The 26,539-nt window shown below is 33.4% G+C and overlaps 1 protein-coding gene across 6 annotated transcripts in view; it reads right to left on the minus strand.

Moving 5' to 3' along the window:
• The window catches only part of CSMD3 (CUB and Sushi multiple domains 3), a 578,243-nt gene that overhangs the window by 410,171 nt on the left and 141,533 nt on the right, over positions 1–26,539 (minus strand). For all 6 annotated transcript variants that reach the window (XM_085572460.1, XM_085572459.1, XM_085572458.1 and 3 more), the window contains exon 4: positions 15,199–15,393. In XM_085572460.1, coding sequence (XP_085428586.1) covers positions 15,199–15,393 — 195 coding nt within the window. The remainder of the gene's footprint in view (positions 1–15,198; positions 15,394–26,539) is intronic.

Consider the following 26,539-nt stretch of genomic DNA (forward strand, 5'->3'; position numbering starts at 1 on the left):
CAAAACTAAAAGTGATCAGCAGGAAACTTGGCATGGCAAGAACATGAATATTCCCTTATATAGCTATATGATTGTTTTAAGGAGAGTCACTATTCAGAGGAAAGGTCAGATATCATGTTTGGAACATGCTAATGCTGTTTTTAACAGAAACAGAACACTGGAAGACCAGCTAAACATAACTTAGTAACAGCATATCCAGTGGATAGCCTGACTGATATGGAAACCTCCAAATCCCCTGAAAAAATTAATGTGTTTCAGCAAATGCTCCAAATATGGCAGTTATAATCTAGAAGTCCATTAATATATATTTACAATGTAAATTCATTCAACATCACTAATTACATTTTTTCTTGTTTTAAAAATGAGAGAAAAAATTTCATTAAGTATTCAAGATTTTTAATATCACCTTTCTTTAAAAAAATTTAAAAATACCCATAAAAATATAGAAAGATTTGCTTAAAAATACATTCCTGCTATGGTTCTTAGACTATAAGATATATGAAACCTATTTCCTTAGTTTCTTTTTAGCTTTTTAATGCTACTGGAACAGATACTAAAGTCAATGTCTGTCCAAGGAGACTACTTGCATAGTTAAACTTTGTGGACGTCTAAATTCATACACTTACCCACTACATAGTTGAAATGTAAAATGGTAGTTTAATTTCAAAATATAAATAAGTAGGAGTGTACGGAAAAATTCTTACTGACAAATAGAAATAACTTGATTACACATGTCTTCAGCACCTGTACTTTTAGGAAATTATGAATGGATAGGTTCACCACAGAAAAGCCATTGAATACTACAATATACTTTTCAGAGTATAGAAGATCTCAGGCTTAGATGCAGTTTCTTTATTCTTACAGAAAATGAATTGTTAAATTGCCTTCCTGGAATGGTTGAAATTCAGTCCAAGGAGCATATGGCCAGGGAATACTACGTCCAAGAACATGGTATACAGTGTACTCTGGTCTCTTTGTCAACTACAGTTCTTAAAATAACATTAGGAAATTACTACATATGTGAAAACAAACACCTTTACTAAGGCTTTTTGGACAAACAGAAAAATGTGTCACTATTGGGAATGAAGTGGAGAAAAATAATGTAAAAATCATTAAGCTGGTTGGTGGTTTTTCTCTATTTTGCTAATGAACTGAGTATATCATGCACAAACAGCTGCATCAATAAAATTTGGGGGGGACTTCTTGGTTTAAATTTAAGATAATTATCCTTAGCACAGAGAAGGAAAGGCCTTTTAATTGGTATTTACAGAAGTAAAAAGAATAAAATTACAGTAATCAGGTTTTGTCTCACATATTTAATGAAAATATCTAATTTATTATATCTTTAATCTGATAATTATAAGACCACTAGAAAGTGAAATGAAACATTCCTTACTGTATTAACTATACATGATTGGAATATCCAGCCACTCCTCCAGACAGCTTCAGATGAAACAGGATCAAAAGGGGAGGACCTTGTTCTACTGATATAAGATTGTCAGAAGGAAAGATAAGTGAAAGGAACCATGAACATATTCACCATATGTTGAACCTATATTTTATTTTCTGATTGTAGTTGAGTACATCTCTATTTATTAAAAAAAAAAAAAGAAAAACCTACAAAAAACTGTGCAAGACTGTGATCGAATGTTAAACCTGTAATAACATGAAAAACAGTTCCCAAAAGTGCCATCAAACTGTGTGAGACATATGAGGCTGTGTTTAATTTAAGGCAAGAGTTTACAGACTCAGAAAGCAAGTCATAAATTTGCAAAATGGCAGATAAAAGTCTCTTTTAAGAGGTCTCTTTAAATAGTAGGAATTTTTCCACACACACACTATCATCTATATAGCTACATAGCTATAGTTATATAGCTATAGCTATATAGCTTATAGCCACAGTTATATATACTTCTTTTTCTTGCACAGTTCAAGCATACTTGAGCAGCTACAGTTAACTGCAAAAGAGGATAATGGAGTCACCATGCACTTAGACATAAAGAATATCTGGACCTACTGTGGCTGCCTGGAACATTTAGAAAGAGCAAATGGTTGGCAAGTCACTTTGCTGACTTAGCTGTATTTAAAATGCAGTTATTATTCTTCTTCTGCAGTTATTAATCTTATACTATGACTAATGCATAACTGCAGGTTATCTAGAAAGAACTGACTTCTCTAGCAGGGAATTAGGAAAGAGAAAAACCTATATTATTGTACTTGAGAATCCAGACTGCCAGCTATTGCTTGTGCTGTCCATTCCTCTGCTTTCTCCTTTCAGTGAAGGAGTGCTCTTAATCCATTTGCTGTGCCATTTATTTATGAGTGCTAAACCCTAGCTCAGTGAATATCAGTCACTTTATTTTGATTTACTCAGGTGATGGAAGCCTAGTGTTTGTTAATGATTATAAAATTTGACTTCAGTCTTTGGTGTTCCTAGTGGAAACTGAACACTTAATAAATCCTTGGTATATGGATAATATCCACACAACTGGGATAAATGACAGAAACTCTTTGAGCTTTCATCTCCAATTAAAATAAAATTCCTGAATGTTTGCTTATGAAGTTGCAATCATTATTGTTACTAATAAACCTCTGCTTTTTAAGTCATGTTCTAATAAACAAACGTAGAAAAAAAAAAATCATAATTCTTTCAGTTTGACATGAAGTAACCACTATTTCAGCATTTTCACTTGGTGCTCAAAGATGCAGGAGGACCGAATCTCCAAATACTGCCTTTTCAGTATTTGTATTAAATGAAATAAGAGTAAATGAAGAGTTAAATTGCAGAATTTTTCCTATAGATGCATGTACTTTGCTTTTTACTTCAGATAGTTAGAAAATTGGAATTTGACACCACATTTTTGGCCAGCCTGGAGATTTATAGATTGCAGTAAATAAACACCATATTATTCTGGGACTTTGGCCAAATTTGTCTACTGAAGCACTTTAATTTGTGCCTAACCAAAAGTGCTTTATTCCATGAACAAAACAGAAGCATAAAAGCTTTGCCTACCTACCTGGAATTCAACTAATGTTTTGAAAAAACCAAAAAACAACCAAACCAAATCAATCAACAAGAAAACTAAAACCTAAATTTTTTCATTAGAAATGTTATTTAAAAGCCAGGACATTATTTAAAAAATGGGGCAATAATTAAAATTACCCTCACAGATTAACTGGTTGCATAACTGGACAAATCCAGAGACCAGAAAGAGCATGCTGTACATATGAGCTGTGATCCATGAAGCACAAAACTTCTTAGTTAGTCTTTGCTAATCAGGGACCAACACTTCAAAAGAAATAATAGATAAATTTTAAAAAACAAGAGGAGATTAGCAAACATTACTAGTGGTCTCATGAGTTATGAAGTAAGATAGCATTAATATTATAGTAGTTAAAGAAGACAAAAACTAAATATGTACTAAGAAGTTGCAAAGATGAATAAAATAATTGGTTTCTAATGTGCACAAATACAAAAGTATATATGGGGGGAGGGAAGAGGGAGATGGAAGACAGTATGTTTACATTTTAGTGGGAAAGAGATATGTGGAGTAAATTATAAAAGTTCTTTCTAATAATATTTAATACAAAATACAGAAAACCTTTGACTGCCTTTGAAAAATTGGAAGGTTTTTAAAAACTTCTGGGCAATTATCTAGTGGGAATAAATCTTGCAGTGGAATGCAGGTATGAATTTGTTAAGATCTTCTGAAATTCTTATAGTTTTCACTCTGCCCTATTGCCTTTTCAACAAGAAACAGGAAGGTTAAAGTGTATGAGAACTACAGTGTGTGAATTAGAGGCTTCCTTGAGCTCTTTGAAGAGCAATTCACACCTTTCCTCCCCCTTATTCACTGGGGTGTAACAGTCTGACTATATGAGTTCCTTGATTGTTCTATTCTCTGATCCTAATCCACAAACTCTCCACCAGCCCATCCTTCATCTTTTTCTTCTGAGAAGTTTGCATACATCTTTTGTTATACTCCAGCCATGTGAGCTGTCCTACTTATCTCAGTTATTCCAACAATTTCACTCTTCTGTGACTCCTGCTTGTGTCCCAGTCTGACCTGAGGCAGTTATGCTTTCACCTTGCCTTATTTCTGCTGTCACCCATGTGCCCATCATTCTGCATCCTTTGTTTATGACCCCTGTCCACTGCTACCTGACTTAAATGTGGGTCAAAATGTCTGTTTCCCATGGATTTTAGTTTAAAATTATTTTATTTTCAACTTGATTATGTAAGTACTGATATTGAAAAAGATCTGATTTCCTCATGTTTTCTAAAGATGGCAAAATTGGGAAATAGCAGACATCAAAAACAAAGATTTTTTTTCACTATTAGTTACACAGCTTTTACATTTTACAAGATGTATGCAAAAAAATTAAATTTACATACTTACAATTATTTCAGAAAGAAGTGCAAAATATGAGTGTTTGTCTCTTCTGTCATGTCTCTAAGGGAAATGGCCTGATATTGTGTCAGAGGAGGCTCAGATTAGATATTAGAAAAAATACTTTGCCAAAATAATGATGAGGCATTCGGACAAATATTCCAGGAATGTGATGGAGGAACCATCTAAGGAAGTGTTCAAGAGGCATCTGGATGTGGCACCTGGGGATATGGTTTAGGGGTGGTTATGGTGGTGCTTGGTTGATGGTTGGACTAGATAACCTGAAGGTCTCTTCTAACCTTAATGATGCTGTGATTATGTGAATTATATAATATTGTGATATGATATTAAATCTTAAAAATTAAAGATGAGGGAACTGTGGCATGGAGAGTACTGATGCATAACTGCACACTAGGAAGTGTTGCACACCACTTCAGTTCTTTCTCTGAACTGCAAAATACCAGCCAATGTTAATATTATTTGGTTTAGGAAGGTTAAATTGATGAGGCAGCTAGTGATACTAAATTTTCAAAATTAAAATTTTTGACCTCCTCTCAGTTTGCCTTGAAAGAACCCAGAATTAATTTGATGATGTAGTGCAAAGAGAACTTTTACCCATGAACTGTTTTGTGCAGCTGAGATAAGGTTATCTGCACTGGTTAACAGAAATGCAAAAGAAATTTAGTGTGCTACATTTGTACAGATATACCATCAGAGGTTTAATCCTGAACAAAACTCAGAAGGCCAACATACAAGATGAATGAATTAACAAAATGGAATGTTTAATCTATATGTTCATTACAGTAGTTCTGTGAGAAAATAAATCTTTGCTGATGGAATCTTTCATACACATGTAGCAAAAATGCTACAACATCATTAAATTTAAATGCCATTCCAGAGTCAAGATAATTTAAGGCAAATTGGTTTTAGCCTCTGAATTTGTAGAGTTGAATGAAAAGATTAATACATTTTGTGGAATTCCAGATTTATTTTAGTAGCACAAGAGCATCATCTTCAGACTCCTTCATAAGTGTACAATTGTAGATATTGGAACTAAAACACAAGCTACAGTTTTGAAAACCATCCCACAAGAAACCAAAAGTGATGTCTTAATATTTAAATAAACCAGCAACATTTCCTCTAATTATGAGAACAAGATTAATTAATGCTTAAGATGAAGATTGATGTTCCATAGGTGAACCAATCTTTAGGCTAAGAAAGATGCAGTCTTAGACAGATGTAGTCTTAAGGAATGCTAAAATATCATGCCAGAATTTTAGCAATTAAATATTTCATTGGCAAAAAAACCTACTACTGGCCCTCATTTATTCTTTTGAAGAAATATTTGAAGGGCTTTAAATACTCCCCAGGAAACTAATTTGCTATGATTTCTGCCTTCCGGATCAGAATTTGCAAAGTGATACCGAAATACTGAACAGCATTTTCACAATTTCCATTTATATCCAGGTAAATTCTCATTTTAGGCAGAAACTGAGTGATATTAAAAGGTTTGTCAAGCCATAATTTCAATAATGTCAGGGAAATGTACTAGTCTGTTTAGAAGCCTATGGCAGCCAAAGGTTTTAGATTAAGCAGTTTAGTAAATTGAATTAATGCACCTGGGATTTCCAGTAATTACTATCAAAGTATCTCAAATTATTTTACAAATATTATTTCTGCTAATTGATAACTACAAAGGATTTACCCAAGAATGCTATCTAGAAAATAAACTATAGAACACAAGGGTGTTGAAGGGAAACAATTACCTTGCAAAAGCAGAATTTACTAGCCCAAACTGTGATTAAGATATACATTTAACACCCGTCCTTTTAGAACAGTCTTTAGGTGTTTCTAGCAAATGAAGGTATTAGTTTTAAATCAGATATGAAAGACTGAGTCTTTGTTATAACTGATAATTCTAGTATGGTGCTTTGATGCTAAACATCATGCTAAACCAATATTTTACTTTTCCACATTCCTTCTTCCCATTCACTCATTTTGATTCTTCAGAGTAATCCTAATCCTTTTCATTTTCAGGTATAATTCTCACTGTTATATTAACCTCAGTGAAAATTTTGCACCATAATTTCAATAGTATATGTTAACACTAACAATTAGTACAATTCCTATGTCCTTTTTCATTCATTAAGAAAAACTTTAAGAGGAGATGAAAACAGTGTTTCAAGCTTTTCATAAACCACCCAACTAACTTCCACCCACTTGTGTAAGAAATCCTAATTCCCATCTTTAAAATGGGAGGAATGAAGATTTTGGTACTCAAGAAATTTCATTGTGTTCAGTATTGGGTTAGATTTCTTGAATTTAAAATCTGATCTTTCTCTTTTCCTCTTCATTGCCTTTATCAATTGTTAGAACAATATTTTGTGATTAAGTTTTATCTTATTGGTACTTTTTCTGTGAAAAGTAGCAAGATAAGGCTATATCTGTCTTTTCCTTACTTTGGTATTAACTACAATTTTTCACAAATATTCTCTTCCTGGAATAATTAGATATACTTTCTTTCTTCTTTAGGCAGAGTTTAATTTATTTAGAAAGAGTTAATTTCTGCTTCTTTCCTCAGTCCTCTGTATAGTGTTTGGAGATGTAGGTTAAGAGGCTTGTTTTCCAAATTAACATGGTTACTGCACTGATGAGTTTAAATTACTTTGGTGCATATCACTTTTCAATCTGGACAATATCACACCACCTGGGGGTTACTCTACTGCTAATACAAGTTTCTAATGGATCTTAGGAGAACTACCTTTACTACTGATAGGAATTACTGAAATTACATAAAGATGTGTAAAGCCAAACTACGTTAACCAAATGGAAGTATGATTCTTATATTCTGATTAATATTCTGATTTAAAGGAAGGACAAGTAAGAAAAATATTTTACAATATTCAAAGCTTTGAAAATGTAAATCCTGATTTAAAAATGAAGCTAATAAAAATTAATTATTTTCTGTTAGAAAAGTTTCCATAGTCAGATAGCTTTCTGAAAATTTGTAATTTGCTGCTTTGGTAGCACATCACTGCATGCCATAAATGTTCACATGGGAGCAGTTCTCCATCCATCCTAAGGACTTTGTTATTTGACCACCATTATCATAAATGAAGAAGCACACGGTCTAGACATGAATTGATTGTATTAAACCCAGTTGGAACTCTTATAAGTAGTGGTGCCTGCTTAAGGAGCATGTAGAGTGTTAGACCATTATTATTACTGGTATATTTTCAGTGAGTTAGGAAAACATTTAACAGCCACTATATATATCAGTAACACTAACATTGTTTTTATTATTAATTCAGTAAAATTAGAATATTTTACCATTAGTGTTAGGAATATATGTGTTAGGTAATTCTAATGTGGTAAGCATTTCTATTTCTGTACCAATTCCTGATATACAGCATATCAGTAATGACTTAAAATAGCTTCACATAACTCAGCAAAGTATTACCACTATTTGCAGTGATAAGAAATCCATGGTTTTGGTCACACAATAAAAATTACATGGGGATTTCCTATTCTTCAGGATCAGGGTTTTGTTTTTTTTTCACACAAGCAGACTGTGCATTATTTCCCTGATAGTGAGTATCAGTAAGAATAGAGCGTATCCTGAGAATAAAACTAATATAATGAGAAAACATAAGTGAGGTAGGGTACAGTAGGGAGCAATTTCAATGCCTTTCATAAATGGAAAAGGTTGATTCTATTGGTATAAAAAATTACACATTTTAAAGATGTCTAAAATACAGAAATCACAAAGCTCTTTTATTACAAAAATTCAAAGCAACAAAAGGTATTGTATATTTTGTTACTCAAAATGTCTTTCTGGGTATTATTTTGCAGATCTTCTCTGCCCTGCTTGAAAGCACACAGCATGGTGCTTGAAAACACCCAACCATTATTCTCTTATTTCAATAAAATAGTAGATTTTTTTCATCATTTCCACTCCCCCAAAGAATCTTAGTTAATGTCTCTAATACTAGGTAGCAGCATTGGCATTTATATTTTTTCAAATACCACCCATAAGAGTGTTAGCCATTCTAAGCCACTGACTACTTATGTCCCAAGAAGGATCTGCAGAAAAGCTCTGGAAAACTGCTCATATATAATTGCTTAAGTATAAATAAATCATTCTAGAAAATATTTTTTTTGTTTTCTTTTAAATTTTCTCAAATAATCCAACATGTCTCTTATCCAGACTCACACAGCTATACTGGGGCTTTTCCCAAGAATAAGAATAATATTTGTGTATAAGAACTCGCTTCAGGCAGAAAACTGCTCGTTCCCTGTGAGATGTAATTTATTCCTGCTTTCAAGTTAGTGCACTCTCTTTTCTTCTGTGTATATTGTCAGTTCCAATAGCTAATGCATTACATGGCATCAAGTGCAGTACTTTATATCCTCCTTTGTTCTTTACACAGCCTAAAAAGACTAGCTTATAACAAAGATGCAAAGACAGTAATTTTATTTTACTGTTTATATTACTAGGTTATATTTGACATGAATTCATAAAATCATAAATCTATCTGCAACCAAATATATCTGTCTGTGAAATGCTTACACTGGTATATGATTATTTCTTGGTAATAATGTGAAGTTTAATTTTAGATGTTTTCTTTTTAAAATTCCATACTATTCTATGCCCTATATAAACAAATACAAGCATTAAATATAAGTGTATTGGAAGGTCCACAAGACACTTTAAGTTAATTTGAAGCTACTCTCTGTTGTATCTGACCTAAAACTTACCTCAGGGAGTTGAAATATGTGTAGTCATGTATCTGTGTACTTACACAATTATACCAGTGACTTGCAATTAACAAATTTTTCAGTCCAGTGGGTTCTGCATAGAGGAAATGGCAAAATATTTAAATAGTGAGCTGAATATTCTAATTCAATTTTGACATGTGTTAGATCACTTTTAAAAATAAGAGCTTATAAGTATCTCAATTCAGTTCATTTGGAAAAAATCCACTGAAGAAGAAAAAATTAATTATACATCTATAATGATAAGTAAAAAGAGACATATCTTTATAATTACATACATACATATATTTTGCAAGGGAGTTACAGAATTCCCAGATTTGGAATTTAGTATGAACCTCTTCAGCCTTTTACCTGTCATGACCATATATGCAAGAAATAACACAATCTCCTCCCAGATAAATAGTAAAAAAGGCAGAAATATGTTTTTTCAAAGGAAAAAAATGAAGCTAGTCAGTGGGTTGTGCACTCCTCTGATCAATATACATGTTCACTTAGACAAGTAGAAAAACCAAGTCTCTTGTTGAAAATACAAACAAAATGAGAATTTTTATACTGACAAATATTTTGTAGCTATATGTATAGGCGATAGTAAAAATATTTTATTAGAACATCTAGGAATACAGTGTATTCTGCACTTAAAATTTCTGAATTAAAAAAAAAATAGAATGGAGAATCTTACAACACCTATTTTAGCATGTAATAAGAATTTTTTAGAAGACATAAAAGTCAGATTACTTCTTTGATTATGAAAGTGTCTAAATCTCATAATCTTTATAGAATGAAAATATTATATATAAATGTAGCATTATTTATTACCCTCAGTAAATTTTTTCTAGCTCACTGCATTATGGAGAAACTTCAAGCTGCAACATTAGCTCAGAAATAGGTGATATAATTAAGCTTCTGTCACATTTCATGATTAAAACAACCTTATCAAAATTAAGTTTTAGGGGGAGAAGGTTTATTTAAAAACTTGTCATGGATTGTGCACAGTATAATTCAGAGAATCACAGAACCTCTAAGTTTGGAAGGCAACACAGTGGGTGATCTGGTCCCAATTTGCTACTCAGGCTGGGTCATCTAGAACACCTGAAACAGGATTGTATCTACAAGGACCCCCAGGTCTTTCTCCACAAAGCTGCTTTCCAGATCAATTCCCAGCCTGTGCTGGTCCATGGAGTTATTCTTCCCCAGGTGCAGGACTGCATCTGCCTTTGTTGAATTTCAGGCAGCTCTTCCCCGTCCATCTTTTCAGCCTGTCATGTCTTTCTGAAGGTCTCACAGCACTCAGGTATTGGCCACTCCTCCCATCATTGTGTCATCAGTGAACCTGCTGAGGAGGCGTTGGCCCTTTTGTTCAAGTCATTGATGAAGTTAAACAATACTGGGCCCAGTATGGGACCTTGGAGGACAATGCCAGTAACAAACCTCCAACCCAAGTGACAAAAACAAATGACAAGTCCCATGCCACTGATTACAGCCCTGTTATTCAGCCAGATTTTAATCTACCTCTGTCCACTCATCCAGTCAGTAGTTCCTGATTTTGTCTATCAGGATTTTGTGAGAGACATTGTCAAAAGCCTTGATGAAGAAAAGGTAGACAATATCCACTTCTCTCCAGTGGATATTGATCCAGGTGGTTGCTTCACTGTAGAAGGTAATCTGTTTGGTCAAACCTGATTATGTGAATCCATGATGAATACTTCTAATCTATTACTTCTTGTCTTCCATATGGGCACAGATGGTCTTCAGAATGAGGTGCTCCATCACCTTTTCAGGGATTGAAGTGAGGTTGGCTGGCCAATAGTTCCCCGTATCCTTCTTCTTGTCCTTTTTGAAGATCAGGGTGAGATTTGCTTTTTCCAGTCTCCAAGCACCTCTCCTGATTGCCCTGACCTTGCAAAGATGACTGTGAGTGACCTCGTTATGGTGTCCAGAAGTTTTCTCATGGACACTTCCAGCCAGAGCCCATGGGGTTGTGGATGTCAGGTTTGCTTAGGTGTTATCTAACCCAATCCTCCTTCACCAAGGAAAAGTCTTCCTTCTAAGACTCCTTTACCCTGGTCTGTGTCAGAGAGTCCTGAGGGCTGATCAGTCAGTGAAGATTGATGCAAAGAAGGCATTTGATAACTCTACATTCTTGGTATCCTCTGTCACCAGGGTACCCCTCAATTTACCAATGGGCCCGCATTATCATTTTGGTTCTTTTTCTGTTATTGATGCATTTTAAGGAGCCCTTCTTGTTGTCCTGGACATCTTGGCCAGATTTAATTGCAGATGGGCCGTGGCCTTCTTGATCCCATTTCTACTTATTCTGACAATCTCTGTATTCATTCCATGTGGCTTGGTGCTGCTTCTAACTCCCGTGTATTTCCTGCTTATGTTTGAATAATGACAGGAGTTCTTTGTTCATCCATGCAGGTCTCTCTCCCCCTTTGCCTGATTTCTTATTGCATTATTGCTTTTGCAGGAAGTCAACTTTGGATATCATCCAACTCTCTTGAACCCCATTTCCCTGTGGTGCTTTTTTCCATGGGATTCTTCCAAGAACATCCCTGAAGTTGCTAACATCAGCCCTCCCAAAGTCCATGGCTGTAGTCTTACTTGCTCCTCCTTTCCTGATACATAGCTCCAAATTTTCATGGTCACTGCAGCCAAGGCTGCCACCAACCTTCACATCCCCAAAAAGGAGATGTTGTTAATGAGGATGAGCAGATCTCCATTCCCTGTGGGATCCTCTACTACCTGTGACAGGAAATTGTAGTCAATGTTTTCAAAGGAACTCCATAGATTATTTGTGCTTTGCTGCAATGCTTCTCCAACAGATGGCATGGTAGATAAAGTCCCTCACAAGAACCAGTGCCTGTGACTCTGTGGCTGCTTCAAGCTGCCTGGAGAAAACCTCATCTTCCTCCTTCACCTGAGCAGGTGGCGTGTAGCAAGGACACACAGAAAGGTCACCTTTATTAATCCACTATTAGAGCTGAGCCCATAAACTCTCAACTCGCTTGTCATCCACTCCAAGGCAGATGTCAGTACGTTTCAAGTGTTGTCTCATATAGAGACCAACTACACCATATAGTTGACCATAAAGAGTAAATACAATTTAGCTTTTTTATAATTAGGGTATTTTTATCACTTCTAATAAATCTATTAAATTAACAATATTTTAATTAATACCAAAACATACAGGTGAAAATCTTTGTGCATTCAAACCATATTCAGTTAGAAAGAGGATATGAAATAAAGCAATCATTAAATATGTCTGCTGATTTTTCAATAAAATCCTATGGAGACAAGTAAAGGAATAAGAACCTATATGAGGAATAACTCTTTTCTTCATGAATAAAATTTGGTCAAAAAATATATAACTCTAAAAAATGGAAATATTGGTATAGTTTAACAAAGAAAAATTAAAACATTTAGTAGTGCCCTGCATATATGCTTGTGACACTACAAAACACTGTTGTTTTCAATGAAATTCCCCATTTTGAAACATCAATCCATAATAATCAAAATGCTACAGCACAAGCATGACCTCTTCCTCATCTTTTTATTTAAATGAAGGCAATATAAGAGGAATGATCAAAAATAATAAGAAAAAAAACCTCCTCAAATTTATTTGTTCTGAAGTAGAAGAGGCAGATGAGAATGATATTTACACACAGCTGGTCTACAGACATCTGTCATCTTATGCCTGCTGACTTCTAAGTGTGTTTCAAATTCAATTTTTTTTGGAAATGTAAAAACAAACAAGCAAACAAACAACCCTTAAATTAATATTGAACAAAATATATTTTTGTACTGTTTTTAGGGTTTTTCTTGCTCATGTCAGAATCCTCTGTGTTAGATATAATGACCATTGGTAGGGAACAATAAGACATTTATCACAGGAAATCTTTAAGGATGAGTGCTTAATCAGAGTCTCTATGGCAAACAGTGAGAAAGAGATAAGAAGCTCATTAGTCTGTAATCACCTTTAGCAACCTTTTGCAGAATTCTGTGTTGGATAATTGTATTAGGCAAAATTAGGAGAGATTCATTTGAATGGAATCACAAGGGTCCATTTTATATGTAAAGTTAGATGTTTCTAATATAAAACATTGATTCACAGAAGGAATTCTTGGAAATAACTGGTTATATTTCTTTTATTGGACATGGCCCAAAAATACCTTAGCAGCAATTTTTGCATTAAGGCTTTAAGCCATAATGTTAAGACTTAAATCAAGAATCTGCCAAATTCTTAGGTTATATTTCAGTAATTTGTAACCACCACTATTAAACATATACCTTGTTTTTTCTTAAATTTTTATTCATCAAACTTTTACCCATTAAATTCCTTACTGCTAATGATTAAAGAATTATCTTCTCAAGAAAGATCTTTTCCTTCTTCTGAGTTTCTGCAGTGAATCAAGCTGTTGCCTTAATCTTCTTTCACGTATGTGGAAAAGTTTGTCCTTCAGACTCTAGACAAAATGAGTTTTGAAACCTAACAGAACTTGTTTCCTCTTTTTATGAATCCTTTCCAATTTGTTTATTTTATTTTGCCTTAAGAAATGACACTGTGCAGATAATGACCTCTCAAAATTATGAGTTTAAAAAAAATGGTTTTCATATTCTCATGTAGTAGTCTTCTTACAAACTAGTAATGTCTAACCACAGGGCTATTTTGGGAGTTTATAATACGAGTTTAAATTTACACTGTATGTTTTTATCTCCCCTTGGAGCAAAACCAAAATATATCCAAAGATCTCCTGAAAGATGATGTATCAAAAAGAAAAATGTGTAACTCATTCGATATTACAATTTTTATGCCATTCATTTTGGCAGAATTGGCAGATTGAAAATTTGAGCAATGGAGTCCATTAGGCTTTGCTTTTGTTACAAATATAAGTATTTTGCAAGTCAACATATTCTCATTATATCCTTTGCATTCTCACCTCCAGAAATAAAATTTAGATATATGCCTTGATTTTATATCTCCTTCATTATTAGCTAGCATTTTTTTGAGAAGTAGGAGTAGAAGATTCAGAAGTTATAAATGTTTTTACTGGAAAATAGTATTATTAAAAATAAGTTTGTAATTTTTTCAAGACCATCAATAAACATATTAAATAGCTCTAATCCAGGAACTGGAAATGAAAGTACAGTATTTCCAAAGACACAGTTTTCTCATACATAATCAATTATTTGCACTGCTGGTTAACCATGTTTTAACCAATCTGTATTTATTAGAACGGTAATTTCAGATGGAATGTTTTTGTAGCCTCTGCAATACTTCATCAATATTTTAGACAAATATAAAGGTTGCATTTTGTAAAATTAACCTGTGATTCTTGAAACTGATCCCAAGGTTGCCTGACATATTGTCTTTGGTTGTGTATAGTAATGATACTGCCTTCCTTTTATCAGCATAACCTTCTTTTGCTGTTCTGCAAACATTATTTAACTTTAATAATATTTCTCTCAGAAAATAAGATTTACTTGTAATACAGGTTTCCCTACTACTGCTATATTTCTAACTAGAGCAAGGGAAAAGGATTTGACCTGCAATACTTGTTAGAATACAAGGGCCATCCTATATAGAAATCTTAAGATAATCAAGCCTGACTGACAAAGAGGTAAGACCCTGTAACTCAATTGTTTTGGCAGTTTCATATTTCTGTTTGGTCAACAGCCAAGTTACTACTAAAAAAAAAGTCAGTTCTTCGGAAGCACTAATAGATCCCAAATCTACACTCTCATAGTTGCAAGTATGGTGTACACAGACATTTATATTCTACTTATTGCTGGTTTCTAGTTCTTATTACATAACATATATTTTAAAATAAATTATAATTATATTTTTAGTAGAATATTGACCTAAAAATTAGTAGATATATATGCTGAGATACATCATATATATGAGCAAGAGATCAAAATATTCAAAAGAGGGGTTATTTAATAATAGTTTAAAACTTAATTATTAATATAGAGATTAAAATTTGTTAATACTAACATATGCATTCAAGAATGTTAGGATTCATCTTACCTCTACAGATAGGAACAGGGAAGTCCCACGATGCTGTATTGACAGAGCTGGCTATGCAAGTAAGCTGTGGGTGTCCATCCAAAATATATCCAGTTACACAGCTGTATCGGATTTTGTCACCAACATCAAATCTTTGACCATACAAAATGCCCTTTGGTGGAACTCCTGGATTGCCACAGGAACTACTCTGTAATTCTGGAAAAGATATGTATTTATGACTTAATAGGTTTTTATACTTACATGTTGTTATAAATAAATGTTTCATTTTGCTTAAGAGTATAGAACACAAATTAAGGCATTTTTGGACAGATAGTGTTTTCATGGATATTATACAACTCTCAACACTGAAAATCCATTGCTGACTTAGTGTATTTAACATTTGCTTATGTACCCACATATCCAAAGGCAGATGGAAGAAAGCATGAGGTTTTACTTAACAGCTATCAATATATTAATGTATTTTTTTAATTAAATTGATACAAAGGAATGATTTTTTTTGTATCAATTACATATGAATATCATATGAATGCATATCATTACATAGAAACAGGAAACAATACATCTTGATATATTTCTGACTTTCAGGTTATACAAATGAAACACAATAAGCAAAATTGTAATACAAACATGAAGGAACATGAGATTCAAATTGAACAAAATTTTGAAGAAAAAACTAAATTAATGAAAACAAGATAAAATTTTAACAAGCATAAGACTAAACATGATGAGGAAACTGTTTAATGATTTAATAGATTTTAGATAATGAGGAAAATGGATAAGATAAGGTGGGTAACTGATTTCTGAGCAAAGAATTAGTTAATTTAATCATGTGAAATATCACAGGTCTGGTAACTTCTTCTATAATACAGAGCTTTAAAGCACTGAGAATCCAAAATGACTCATGGACAGTCTTAGTCTGATCTCGGAGATTAATTAGAGTTCAGTTTCAGTAGCTGGTACTCTTTTGACTGTGTATCCTTTTGATTGGTGTTTCAGCACCATAAATAGCTTGAGTACAACATTTTCAGTCATTTACTACCAATGTCCTTTATTTAATGGACATTAAAACATAGATTTTTCCAAGTGTGAACAAATGATGTTTCATAATCTCATCCTGAGCTCTTCAAAGCTTGTACTAAGAATACTTACCAGCCTAATGCTAATGGGGAAGAGGGAAATCAGGTAAACCTGTATTTGGATTAATATCAAATTCCCCTAATCTAAAAAGGAAAATTATGGAAAAAGAGGGGGTTATGTATGTATTGTTTTGATTTCTTTTCCTGAATTCCATGTGACTAAAACATTCTTCAGTAGCCCTGATTTGCTCATGAGTGTTTGCACAACATATTTAAATATCTAAGCTGTTATAAGTTTGAATTAAATAAAAAAATATATATATGCTTATTAAAACAATCAATATGTCTCCCAAAATTCATTATGTTCTCAAACTTCAATGCCCAGAACTACCAAGAACCAGGAAATCCTACTAGATTTGTGATACCAGCCATGAAAAAAAAAAAAATGTAACAGTTATTAAAAGGCAGAATCCACTATATTAATCAATACATTTACTACATGTCCATACATACATAAAAACTCTATACGAAATATATGCTAACAATGAGTTTATTTGCAAGATTCCATTTACCAATCATGTTCTGATGTAAATATACTAAATATGCATATTAGTTGCTGATTTCATTGCTGCTATTTCCTGCTTTCTCTTACATAATAAACTGTGGGTTTGGATTTGACTTTTATTACTTTGCCCAATGACACAACACAGACGTAAGAAAGTAGCCTATCTCACCTTGGTCACTTGTAAGCTCACCTAAAGAACTAATATTGGTATCACTCTTACTGAGTTGTTCTGAGCTGAAACTACACTCCACTGCCCTCAAATCTGTTTGCATGCTCCACAAAGAAGGTAATACTACAGCATCTCCTGCATATTTGTGCAAAAGCATTTCTTTCAAATCCTCTAACAGCTTTCAAGGCTCTTCAATTTGTTATTTATCATCACAGCATGTCAAAAAGAAGGTAAGAATATCATCCTTTGGATTTTGGTTATCATATGAATCATATCATATTAACTTGAAAACTCTGCCTGTACACAGTGTTTTCATTTTCAACCTCTCCCAGAAGATGAAGTCTTTCAGAAGCCTGTATCTCTTAGGGCTTTGTAAAAAGGTCACAGAAAGATTCCTTGTCCTTTGAAATAAAAAATATAAAAATTAGCAATGTCACTACCTAAAATTGCTTCCTTTACTTTTACTGCTGTCTCATCAAAAATTACCCACAGAAGGCAATTTATTCTTGAGAAGTTACATTATATTTTAAAGAACTAATTAAAAATCACCCTCCTTCTAAAATAAAACTAATTTTCCGGTTGCAATACTACACGACTCATCTAAAAGGAATTCTTGACATTTTTCATTAACTTTTTAACTTTATGATAAAGTGGCCTGGGAGTATGTTACTACTTCTAACCCGTCAAGCCATTTTGTTCCTGATTCTAGATAAGAAAGTAGAAAAAATAAATTGTACACTTTTAAGTATATTAATTTATTCTGTGAGTATTTTCCTTTTGAAATCTACAAGTGACTTATTTGGGGATGAGAGGGAGATAATTTACCAAGTAACTGCATTTCTCTTCTTTGATAGCTAGCATCTATTTTCAAACTGAATGTGACACTGTACTACCAACCCCCTGACATTTAAAGCTAGGGATTGTTACCTTTAGATTGTCATCTGTCAGGAAACACAGGAATTACCAAATTAGATTGTAATTTTTATTCAGCTCTGAACATATTCTTGACTTCAGTGACATTTTGATAATCGTTAATGATATGAAGGGTAGAAAATATTTTATTTTAAATTTGCTATCTCATAGTTTGGTTGAACTTCTCCTTGTTCATGTAGTCTGAAAATAAGCATAATTGAATTTTTTACACCTTCTCACTTTTTTTCATTTTTGTGCATTATTTCTCATCTCCTTTTCAAAGCACGCTGCCCCAGTTGTTTCAATCTCTCTCAAAGCAGGAATTTTCTTTGTCCTAGATTTAATTTTGTAAACAAGGTATATATGAACATATTTGTCCTCTTTTTTTAACATAATGTTAAAACATGAAGCTCACAATATCCTTCAATACTGTTCAATACCATTCTATAGAATTAATTCTTATTAATGTCACTGTAAATTCTGTTAAAAAACTATGGGTAAAATGTATCTGCTTAGCAGGAGTAGACCCACTCCTTTAAAGACTTTAATTAGAAGAAATTCAGCTCCTTATAGATGCTAATTAATAAGATATTCAAATTAAATAATATTAAATAAAATTTATTTCTGACAATTTTTTTCAAAAAACAAGGCTAGAAGAATTTTAGGCTTTTTTTCAGCATTCACTTGGGAGGAAACAAATAAGAACCAGATATAGAAATTTCAAATTTACTCGCTTTTTATTCAAATTTTAAGTCAGAAATGTTTGGGCTTTTTTCTGTTACGATATTTATGAAATCAAGACCAACATTATCCTCTCTAAAATGTTTACACATAAAATTTATAATTATTTTCTGAATATACTAAACAAGTATTTTCTCATATCCCAATAATAAAGACATTTGTCATAGCATTGCAATCTATTAGGCTTAGTTATTAATACTAATCTGATACACATATTATAAAATTTGGAATATAAATATTTTTTCTGTTTTGAAGAGTTGATCCATATATTTTCATTGTTTTTGTTACAGCTATTGCAAATCATTATGATGATGAATGAAATACTCGTGGTATTCCTATGCTCCCAGTCTGAGACCTCCCGCTATGGGAGTGATACCACTCTTAGACTGTTCACTTGTGTCTACTACCCCAAACTGCAATTCTTCTGCCATGTAAACATGAGTATGAATATGTTATTCTAGGGACCACTCCAGCTGTCATTAGAGATGGGACATGGTGTACTGGAAGTACTAGAATATGTCTCTACATGGATATCCCTTGGAAATATGCACTTTGGCTTACTGACAAGCAAGAATGCTTTGGTATTGAAGACTCAAGGCTGATTGTACAAGTGCTGCATGTAGTATGTGTGTGGTTGCAGGGAGAGCTATACATTCTAAAGGTCCCAAATAGTAGGACAGGTGATGTCTTCATAAAAATAAGAAGTAGCCTGAAATTACCTTGTCCAAAATTTCATCTATTTTGGATCTTATAATAGTTTATTTTAGTTGTCCTTTGTTTTCCAAAGGTTTTATAAACTAAAAAAGTAACATAGCTTCTAACTCATAATATTTTGCCTATTTTGCTTACTTTCTATTCTGTCCTCATTCACATTGTTCTGAATATATGAGTAAGCATGGTCTAGATTTAAATTTAATAGGGACTAGAAGAATTAACTGATTGAAATACTGTTGTCTTTCTACACACATATTGAAATATACATATACATGCATGTTTCACTTGAGATTACAGAGTGAAGAAAACCACAAGAAAAATTTGGAGTAGCCAATATAAGTGCAATGAAGGAAAAAAAAAGAAAAGAATATTGAAATGTCAATTTATCTGCACAAAAATTGCAAGATTCAAAGAGTAAAGACAAATTATAAACTAATGCTTTGAAAAATCTATCATAACTAGCACAGATATATTAAAACAGTTATTGAATTTAAAAAATTCTCTCCCCCAAAATCCAGGGGGATTGTAGAAGTTCAACAACAAAAATGGTTTTCCCTTGATTCCAACAAATCTGTCACCTTAAGATGCAAGTGAAGAATGAACAGTCACTCTTCTGAAGTTCACTTCTGTTTACAACAGAAGCTGTTTATCTAACAATCTAAACTTCTCTGAAGTTCTTCTTTTAATTTCTGCATTTTTTTGTGGATCAGTCAAAAGAGACTGTCAAATTCTGGTGTCTAACTAAAAATAGTCAAGCAAGAGAAAGTGCGAGGAGTTTTGGTTGTCTTTTTTTTCTCCCATAGGAAAAGAACATTATTTCCTTTCCTGTTCTAATTGCTCTTTCTTGATTAATATATCTGCAATAGTAATCTCACTGAGGGTCTCTACTGTTCACCAAAGATAATACAGCTAATTACATTGCAGTTTCCTACCTATTCTTTAATGAATGACATAATTTTCCTTTTTTGTTCCCTTTGGGATTATTTTCATGTCAAAAAATGACAAAGGACCCTGTCTTGAGGGAATTTTCAATATAGATTTTTGATACTGAATTTGATTTTGTTTCCAAATACATTGAAACAATTGCTGGATTTGTCTTCCTTGCCAGTAAGACAAGAATGTTTCTATTTATAGCATAAAGTCATATGCTATTTTAATAGGGACAAACTTGTTTCAGCATTAAGTTAGAACTGTATTAACATAATTCTTCTACAAGCAAGGGAACAGTGAGAAGAAGCACAGAAAAAAACCCTCCAGGATATGTGAGGGAAACAAGGGATAATTACAATACTGTAGTCATATTAATACAGTGAGCATGAAAAATGTCCAGGGTTTGCAATGTATTCCCCTCACATTCAATAAAGTGTTCAGGATATCTGCTTAAATCAGCTGCAGGTGCAGAAAAGCGCTAGAGCTGAAGGACTGTGCAAAAAAATAAATAATGGCAGTCACTAATTTAACCAAAGGGCAGTATAACCTGGGACCAAGTGAAACCAACAGAAAGATGACTACAAGCTTCAGCAGATCTGGTTAAATCTGATGCTTCCCCATTAGACACACTTCTGAAGTGCAACCTGAAGGGAATGACAAGCAGGCAAGTACCAGATAGCTAGCAAAGCTAAACTGTTAACAGCACCAGCCACACTTACTTGCCTTTACCAAATTCCACTTTTGTAGTGGAATAGAACTCCAGCTGCAGTAAATTCCTGCACAGCTGCTGAGGGCACCAATTAAATCTGGAGTATGGCTGGAAGGTAGATGCACATAGTGCATGGACTGAGGAAGACTATTGGAAACAGCATAGTTTATCCTGGATGTAGAGTATCAATGCAAGTAACACAGAGATGGCTGCATCCACTCTGTTATGAAACTATTCAACCAAATCAGTGTAACTTGAGTCCTGAGATAACTGAATCTGCCATATGTTGTGGTTGTTCAGCTTCTCAGGTGGATGAAGTCCAGACAGATGCATCCTGCCTGCCATGCAAAGGCTGTGTAGATATGCCTATGTTTGTGTCTAAATAGGATTATTCTATTTAGACTGCAGTGTTTTCTGAGTACTTTTTAAAATATGGCTGTATTCTGGAGGCAGCTGGGAAGACATCGTTGAAATTATTTCAGAGCCCAGGACAATCTAAAGTAAAAATAGTCCTAAGATTTATACTTTATTGATAATCCTTCTACAATATATATTTCTTATTAGGTCTTTTATAGTTATATAAAATAATTTAATTTTCAATTTCTGAAATATTATGGTAATAACTACCTCTTTATGTTACCTCTTTTAATTCCACCTCACCTCAATGCTTCATCTGATTTTACCTTGTGTTAGATAATATAAATGTTGCATTGGTACTCACTGGCTGTTCTTACCTGGACAGTAACCACAATAATCTACAGTAACCAAAATTATAAAAAGCTAACTAATTTACAAAAAAAAACAGTTTAGTCACTGAAGGAGGATGTCATAGCTCAAACAAGTTGTGTGGTATTATATAGACAGCATCTCCACATAAATTTTACAAACAATAATAGATACACATGTCAAATAAATGTCATGAATTTTATATCTTTGATGAACTAGCATATCTAGTTTCCTACTGAAATTAGGGTTCCATTTTTTGTTCCAAGGTGTAACAAAAATACTAGGAAGATGCATAGGTTTTTTTATTCAAGACTAGAGACTTTCTGAAATTAGAGAACAGGATGAAATGGCACATTTAATGTAAAAGTACTGGGACTTCTAAAGAAAAAAGAATAAGTAGAAGTTTCAGTGAGCACTGATAGACATTTCTATTTAATGTATTGACTCTTTAGCTGTTGCAAAGGATAATCTGAAAGATTTATGTTTTAAATTATTGTGAATTAGAGGCTGACTACCTTAAAAAGAATGTAACTTCTCTTTGACCTTCCTGTTGGCCAAGTTCATCTGAACTGACCAGTGTGTAGCCTGAGGATACAACCACATCGCTAATCAATCATGCTTATTCTGACTTATTAGCCAGGGTTTCCCTGCTACAGGCCTGCTTCACAAATTGTATCCTAACATGAAGTCAGAACTCATGGTATGTTGAACTTTTAACTTGTTTTAAAAAAAGAAAGAAAAAAAAGAGGGAAAGCTATTTCTACTACTGTGAATCACTCAGAATTTAAACGTGGAATTTAAAGCATAAGATGTGGATACAGGATGTCATAGACATGATGTTGGACCGTGGCATAAAAGGGCACAAAGAAAACCAGTTTTCTCGCGGGGAACTTTGACACAATAGAACTGGGCACTAGGTGGCACCTGAAACATTCAGAGCTATTGCATGATCTGGTAGAGTAACAAGCATTTCCTTCTGTGTATATCTCAGAGGTAAGAATATTTCAATTTCTCATATAGATTCCATATGCTTTGTATGTATCTGTTGTTGTTTATATGTAGAATTGCTATTAGGAGACACTGTAGTGCCTTATTAGAAGTCCAAACATTTGGGGCAATTGGATCACTTCATCGACTACCCGTTTCTTTTACTCAAAGGCCATGTTGTCTCTTACAGTGAAATTTCAGTCTGGCTTCCACCATTATTTTTGGTATGAAAAACCTGTAACAACATTGGTTACAGAAGACATGTTAGCAAGTTTAGACCTACATTCCTGTGTTTATGTTCTAAATGTTTCTGGTTTAGAAGAAGAAAAATAATAAAATTTGAGAACAGAAAGATGGCCTTAGTTCTGTAATTTAATTTTCATTTAGAAAATCTTATGGTTTAGAATTTTCCTTTAGAAGATTAAATCTTTGTTCTCTCCAAAATCTGTATCAGAGTTGTTTTTGCAGCATACCATTTCCTGACAGGATTAATGCCCTTATTGTATTTGATGGCAAAGGGTCCTAATCAGCTTTCTGGGATGTCACGAGGACATTACACAACTCTTCAGAGGTCTTTTTTATATTCTATATTGCATCTCAGCTACATGGTGGTTGGGCAGTGCCCTTGTTGAGCCAATACTAGACAAATTTTCTGAATGTTCTTTTTTTTACAACAAATCTTTTTTAGAAGACACAGACTTTTTATCCCTATATATTTCAAGGTCTCAGAAAATCAACTGAAATTTAAAACCTTACTCCAAGATTCCATTTAAAGTATTTTTGTAAACCCTTCTTGGTGCACCAGCATATCTTTCAGGTTATATATGGCTATCATACAGTTTATTCAGGTAGACATATTTTATTGCATTATATATCTGTCCTTAGTATTTATTCATCTGAATAATGCGTATTTGTGGTAATGTAGAAAAATTGTGAGCTAAATTTTTTAATTCTAAACCACAACTTGTCTTACTTTATGAAAAAATTTATGAAAATATTTTTATCAAAATACTGAAATAAAACCTCCACTCTAGATTAGGATGGAAATGTAATCTCATTTGCTTACATCAGACTGTATCAAAAAATCATGCATTCAGAATATGGCTGAAAACAATGTTGATACATTAAGCAAGAAAAAATGTATGGCTAAAAGTTTGCAATTAATAGTAGTAAAGGTCCTTTATTTTGATAATTTTTTAAAGTGTTTATGATAGAAATACATCCAAAACCTTGCATAATAAAATGCTATTTTCATTTTTCTAACACAATCATACATTCAAGGTCTAAAGCAGAAGGCTACTTAATGAAGTCCTATTTACTAGACAGGGTCTCTCTGATTAATGCTCATCTCAGGTGCAATATGAATTTTTAATTAAAAATGTCCAGATGAGAGAACATTTTAAAATACTAGATCAGGGGTATTTGCATTATTCTGCTTTTAATGGTACTTGACCTGATACTTTTGCAGGACTAAAATGCATTATGGCTTATTGACTCCATTCCATAAGATGAAATAATAGAATATTACTTATCTTGTCCAAATTACATGATGATTACTTAACCAAGAAAGACTGTGTGATCAAATTAATGGATAGCAATGAGATTAAACATCTGCCACAGGCCATGCATCAAGACCAACTACAGAACCTTTGAATAACTTATATTCCCTAAAAATTTTGTTTTATGAATCAGTGCAGAGATGTGCATCCACAATATTGTACCTTCCAAAAGTCATCTTTTCCCATGAGAGCAAAGGTACATTATACTGCAAACAGGAAAAACTTTAACCTGCTTTTCCTACCTATTCCAAATTTCCTTTTCACTTTTACTAAGAATATCCAGATGTCCTTCACTTGAGAAGCAATCAACTATAATTGTTATTTTATTTCAGCATTATGCTATCATTTTCCTCTTGCAAGAATTAACATTAGTATCACAGAATCAGAGAGCAATTTGGCTGGACCTTAAAGATCTTCGAGTTACAACACCCCTAATATGGGGAGGGACACCTTCCAGTAGACCAGGTTGCTCAAAACCCCATCCAACCTGGTCCTGAGCTCTGCCAAGACTGGGTCATCCATAACTTTTCTGGGTAACCTGTTCCAGTGTCTCACCACCCTCACAGTAAAGAAATTCTTCCTCGTGTTGGTGTTCAGCATTCTATTATCACCTTCATTGCATGGGCTTAGAGAACATCTCTCGAGTCTCAAAATTTGTGTGCTTTGCCTTATGCTGGAGGCAAGTTCCCAAGTTCCCTGGAACACTTGGAATACCATTTTCAGAATTCTGAAGCATGGGAGAGTGAAAGTAGTTTATTGTTTGATGAAACACGATTTTGTTATGCAGAAATGATTACAAATGTCTGAAGAAAGAACTTTCAAGCTGATTGATGTACCAACATTCTTCTGTAAGCAAGTATCACCTAGCAGAGTGGGCACTGATTTATATAAGCTATCCTTTGTGGATCTCGAGGAAAAGTTGTTTATCAAGACTTTTTTCTCTTTTTAATTGTGAAAAGGTAAATAACATATAAATGTGAATTATTAAGGACACTATTGATTCTGGGCTATGGACTATTATTGGTACAACTTTATTTTTCCCCAGATATTTTAATATCAAAAGTGTTATCTGCAGTTTCTAGTCTGAGATCAAACAACTTGCTTTGCTTTTCTTGCTTTAAAATAGCTGGTTTTAGACCCAAGTAGTAAAATGCATTTAATTATTTTATAGATGTAATCATGGATAGCAGCGGACAAGTAATTCATGTGACGTAAACATGTAAACTTTCTTTCCTCAAAGTCTCCTTTTGTAACTAATATAAGCTAGAATTAACATAGACAGCCTTCATATTGGTAGCCAGAATAAGAACTGCTTTTAGTCCTATCCCTTCGTGTTACCTCATGTGGGTCATTCCTCTCTTGACTAATTTTTTTACTGGATTGAGTAGAAGTGGTCATAATTTGAGAGGAGAAAAAGGATTATCATTAAAATAACTCAATATTTGCATTATCTTCACATAAAACAGCTGTGTAGGCCACCGTTTCTCTGGCTATCTCTACGTGACAGGTTAACACTGAAACAGCTGTGACAGTCATGCCTCTGAACTTACTGGTATTTCTGTATTGAAAAATGGCTTGAACAACGCCCCGTCAGCTTCTACTCTTAAATACTTTCAATACTTTCTGATTTTATTGAGAAAAAGAAAAATGTTCTAGGAAAAGCCTGCTGCAGTACTGCACAAATCACTGTTTGACAGAGCTTATGAAGTGTTCGTTGTGGCGCTAACTCACTGAAAGATCATATATCTTACAGAGATCTTTGCAAAACTTCTTTAAAGAGTGACAGATTGGTGTGTTAGAAGAGCTAAACAGCGTCAAAGAAATATATGTTATACAAGTAGGCTGTTAACACAGTGTGAAATGGTAGGGAATACGCAGAAATCTATCCTCTGATCTATATCTGACATGCTCAATCACGTGATACAGAGTTCTACATTCATGTGTAAGGAGCAAAAAAAAAAGCCAGAGTCAACTGGCAGCCAAATACCCCTATTTTCAGGTTAATTTTCCATTTTTGTTGGACACACACTTCCAAACTGATTAACATTTCAGGTTTTTTCTCCTTTTTTCCCCTGCAAAGTACAGGTGAATGAGAAAAATGAGGAGAAAAATCCATTTTTAATTTTTTTCTCAACAAGTTTATAGAGATGGTTTTTCATTCAGGGAAAAAAAAAAATCTTTCATTAGACACATTTGTAACAACTGAAGACTTTTTCTATTGACTTGGTTATCAGATGTTATCTGAATTAATGT

The sequence above is a fragment of the Lonchura striata genome, chromosome 2, assembly GCF_050655825.1.
Source record: "Lonchura striata isolate lonStrDom1 chromosome 2, ASM5065582v1, whole genome shotgun sequence".
In the NCBI taxonomy this organism is placed as follows: domain Eukaryota; kingdom Metazoa; phylum Chordata; class Aves; order Passeriformes; family Estrildidae; genus Lonchura; species Lonchura striata.